Genomic DNA, 4,612 nt, shown 5'->3' with positions numbered 1-4,612 from the left:
AGCAATAAACTACGAAAGGGGTATCAAACGATGATCATAAGGCCTGTAGTGCAATTTATGCCATTCAATATCTGAACGATTGAAGTGGACAACACTAGGGGTGAGTCAGGTGGCAGAGCGGTTAGGGAAGCGGGCTTGTAATCAGAAGGTTGCCATTTCTCATCCCGGCCGTGTCCAGATGACGTTGTGTCCTTGGGTACATTTAGTCATTTAGTAGACGCTCTTATCCAGAGCGACTAAGGCACTTCACCCTACTTGCCTCGGGGGAATGTCCTGTACTTACTGTAAGTCGCTCTGGATAAGAGTGTCTGCTAAATGACTAAATGTAAATGTAGGCGCAAGCCACGCTACTTAAGCCGTTGTTAGTGACACGATCGCTAGATAGCGCTTCTTGCATCAAGCTGGTAAACATGCATTTTCAGGCTGTTTGTGATAATCTCAAATTGAATCAATGGATTTGGTTGTGTAACCGGTGACTCACTCCTCAGGTATGTAGCAGGCCACTCGCTTCAACGAATAGCTAGCGTTTCTTTGGCGTAGCTGGTAGTGGTTGCGCTTGGCAGTCAGAGATGGCGTGTTCGAGCCCGGGCAGGGATGAACATCGGTCCAGGAAGCCTGACGGAGCATGACCACGTCTGTTACACCCCCGTTACAGTTGCAGTTCCTTTCTATGTAGTCTACCACTTCTTAATATTTTTTTGTTTTTTTTATAAACTTTTCAACCTTTTCAAATGTTTTTTTTGTAAACTTTTTTTCTTTGTGTGTGATAGACAGGAAATGAAAGCCACCAAATACAGATTAAAACCAAAGTAACGAGCCTGGCTTGAAAATGTAAGAAGTAGAAAATACAGATATTTCTGGAAAAAATGTAAGGAGTGATAGTAAAAGGTAAGTACTGATACCAGAAAAATCTACTACAGTAACAAAGTATTTATACTAAAAATGGTACCCTCTAGTTTTAGCAACTGTTTTTTATTTTTGATCTGTGGGTATGTAAAATGCAAGATTTAAATCAGTGATTTCCAAAAGATGGAAGGATGATTCAGACCTCAGACCTCACTTCGACGCACCTACTGAAAGAGGAATGTTATTCCACCCCCAGAAAATTCGCTGATTGGTCTAAAGTTTCCTGGCACCTCCCCCGCCCTAGGCCCTCTCGCCCTCTGCTCCGCCCATCCCAAATCTCAGCGTGTGCGCTTCAGGCAGGACAGGACGCATTGACAACCACAACTAATAATTGAAGTCTCGTGGAGATTACTTAAGCTTTTAATGGGTTGAAAAGTTAGTAAAGAGTTTGTGTTGCGTCTGTTGCGGGGATACAGCAAGCCACGCAAGAAGTTACCTCAGTCAAAATGTTGGGTTTAACTTCCAAAAGTTGATGGTGGGAGTTTTCAAGAATGAAATACGTTGCACCTGAAGTTGCAACGCAGCAAATTAACGTTGGCGATAACTGCTGAACATACAATTTTGACTTTTCTTCGTGCCCTACCTGTGGTTTCATAAATGAACACGATGCTGTCCCTGTAGTAGGATACAGCTGTTCCAACGTTTTCGCTTCAATGTGAAAAGACTTATTTTATGTGAGAATTTTTAAGCGAGTTGAGTTTGTAAGGATTACACACCAGTCGATTCCTGGCCTTTGAACCCGTTTTCAAGTTCTATCACCGCTGTCGGTACAACCGATCCTCCGCAGACCCTCTGTGGCCCGTCTGGTCCGCTCCTCGTCCGGTGCAGTGATGGGTCGCTCACGCTCATTATCCAGAGCCATCGTTTTCCTGCTCAGTGTCGTCTCGGCGTTGGCCAAGAGACACGCAGTCTACTGGAACTCACTAACGCCAGGTGAGGGAATGTTAAGAATTGCGGATGCTTCTACTCCGTCTACCAGTATTATGTCAGCTATGCAGCTAGTTCCTTGTATTGTAAACCAAAAAAACCATTTCCTCTCCGTTGACTTGCGCACTGCTGCACATCATGTAGCCTATAGTTTAGCCTGCAACTAGTCTAAAGCCTGTGTAATTCTATTTTGTATTCAGTAAAAAAAAAAATATGTTCAGCACATGAATGTGTTGCAAGAACACTCCTGTCCTTGCAGGAATGTAGTTGTGTTGAAACTTTGACAGGACAGATGTACAACAGCATGTTGAACACCCAGAGCTGGTCCTAACTTGAACCAACACGCACAGTTGCACATTAGGTAACCCTGTAGTGTGTACCTGAACCAGACTGGTTCAATGCTGACACAAAATGTAAGTTAAGTCTGCCTAAGGATCTGCCCACAGTTTGGCACTGGATCGGTCATGAAGCTGGTCTCTATCTCTGGAGAGTTGTCCAGATCGGGTCATGTGACCAACCTCGGTGCAGCCACTGCCCCGGGCCAGTGACAAGGGGGCCTGGTGGGCTTCCTCGTTAGCATGAACTGGCAGTTTAATGTTGCTGTCTGTTATCCAGCACCCTAATCATCAGACTTGATCTATGTAAACCATAGTAGTCTTGTGTTCCCTAACCCAAGCAGGATGATGTGATAGGTCAGACCAGCTCTTGAAGAAGGAAGGGGGGGTTAAGGTCCCCAGATAGCATCAGCCAACACTGGTGTATATCACTAGGTCTAAAGTGCTTGCGTGTGTAAATTGTTTAGTTGGGTAATGGAAGCATACTCCACTCTGTGTGTGTGTGTGTGTGTGTGTTGTGTGAGAGAGAGAGAGAGAGTGTGTGTGTGTGTGTGTGTGTGTGTGAGTGAGTGTGAGAGAGAGAGAGAGAGTGTGTGTGTGTGTGTGTGTGTGTGTGAGTGAGTGTGAGAGAGAGAGAGAGCAGTGTGTGTGTGTGTGTGTGTGTGTGTGTGAGAGAGAGAGAGAGAAGGAGAGTGAGAGAGAGAGAGAGAGAGAGAGAGAGAGAGAGAGAGTGTGTGTGGGTGTGTGTGTGTGTGTGAGTGAGTGTGAGAGAGTGTATGTGGGTGTGTGTGTGTGTGAGAAGAGAGCCGTAAGTGGGTGCTGTGTAATGGCCTGATTGGGGTTATTAGTCATCCAGAGACGGGCTCACCGGCTGATCCAGGTGTTCTTATTTGAAAGGTTCAGTTTTGAGAGCTGGAGGACGAAACAGGGTGTCCAACACCCTAACCCCCCTGTCACGTGTCCATAAGCTCTGCTACAACCTGAGGCCAGGTCCATAAGCTCTGCTACAACCTGAGGCCCAGGTCCATAAGCTCTGCTACAACCTGAGGCCCAGGTCCATAAGCTCTGCTACAACCTGAGGCCCAGGTCCATAAGCTCTGCTACAACCTGAGGCCCAGCCCCCTCTCACGTGTCCACTAAGCTCTGCTACAACCTGAGGCCCAGGTCCATAAGCTCTGCTACAACCTGCAGGCCCAGCCCCCTCTCACGCTGTCCATAAGCTCTGCTACAACTGAGGCCCAGCCCCGGGTCCCAAGCTGCAGTTAAGGATAAAATAGCAACCTTAGACCTTCAACCAAGCACAGTTTATGTCTAGTAGATGAGATTGTTTTGCCAGTAAGCCACTTGTATTGACGCCCAGTCCAGTTCCCTTTCACGGCAGAGGTAAAGGATGCACGTCAGAAGGTTTGAGATGAAGTTAGGATGGGGGCTGACGAGGCTCCAAACAAACTGTTTCATTGGAATGAGGCCAGGCAACAGCAGTGTGTCCGTGCTGTTAAAGCACAGTCCCTGCAGATTGTGCCGAGCATGAACCATGTTAGGGAATCACAGGCCGTCCCTCTGGGCCCCCCGGGACAGTCAGCCGTCACACAGGATGTCAGGGAAACACTGGCCGCCACCACCCAATCCCATCAGTGTTACCGTGGAGGGTAACGCACTGTGACCGGGGGGGGGGGAGGGGGGGGGGCTTTGTTCTGCCACACCGCCCAATCAAAAAGCCATCAGTGTGCCCGTGATGGAGCGCCCATACCAGGGTCCCGAAGGGCCGAGACCGGGGCGTACTCTCATTTCTCCCCTCCCCCCTCTCTCTGAACACCCCCGCCCCTCTCTCTGAACCCCCCCCTATCTGAGACCCCTCCCCCTCGTTTTTCTCTCCCATCATCTCTCCCTTGACTCGTTTCACCCCATCTCTTCTCATTTCTCCACTTGTCCCTCCTCTCACCTCCCTCCCCTCCCTCCCAGGGTAGGATATTGGCTGTGTGATTAGTTTGGGTTCAGTCATTTTCCTGTGGTGTTCCAGGGGAGTCCGGCTTGTTCCCAGGGCCCATAAAGCGTGTGGAGCAGGCGGACTACAGCTCAGCTCTGCCCTGACTGCAGAAACACTGCAGCGTCAGCCCTGATAAGCAGGAGAAACGCAACCTCTTTCACCACCTCAGAAGGCTGAAGCAGAGATAGAAACCCTGTAACTACAACCCGTACCTCAGATTTCCTCCTAATAATCCAATAAAAAAAAAATAAACACGAAACTGCTGACTCATATAATCCTGCATTACCTTCCTGTCTTGCCTGGCTATGTCTGTGGCTAGCTAGCTGTTGCTTGACAGATTACCCGGCGTCTGAGAGCTAGCTTTCAGCAGCTAACGCGCCACACACAGAGCTCAGTTTAATAGCTTAGCTCTAACACGCTGGCTGCTGTTTTCGCACATGACTGAGAACACTGTCAT

At 48.5% G+C, this 4,612-nt stretch overlaps 1 protein-coding gene across 1 annotated transcript in view; it reads left to right on the top strand.

Annotated features, from left to right (window-relative positions):
- Positions 1 to 594: 594 nt before the first annotated feature.
- The window catches only part of si:dkey-246i14.3 (ephrin A4), a 39,657-nt gene continuing 35,639 nt past the window's right edge, over positions 595 to 4,612 (top strand). The window contains 2 exon segments of the mRNA XM_067237327.1: positions 595 to 633; positions 1,613 to 1,839. Of these exon segments, the coding sequence (XP_067093428.1) occupies positions 595 to 633; positions 1,613 to 1,839 (266 nt within the window).

The sequence above is a fragment of the Osmerus mordax genome, chromosome 6, assembly GCF_038355195.1.
Source record: "Osmerus mordax isolate fOsmMor3 chromosome 6, fOsmMor3.pri, whole genome shotgun sequence".
Lineage (NCBI taxonomy): Eukaryota > Metazoa > Chordata > Actinopteri > Osmeriformes > Osmeridae > Osmerus > Osmerus mordax.
Note: the sequence above shows the minus strand (reverse complement) of the source record. Positions and strands in the feature narration are given on the sequence as shown.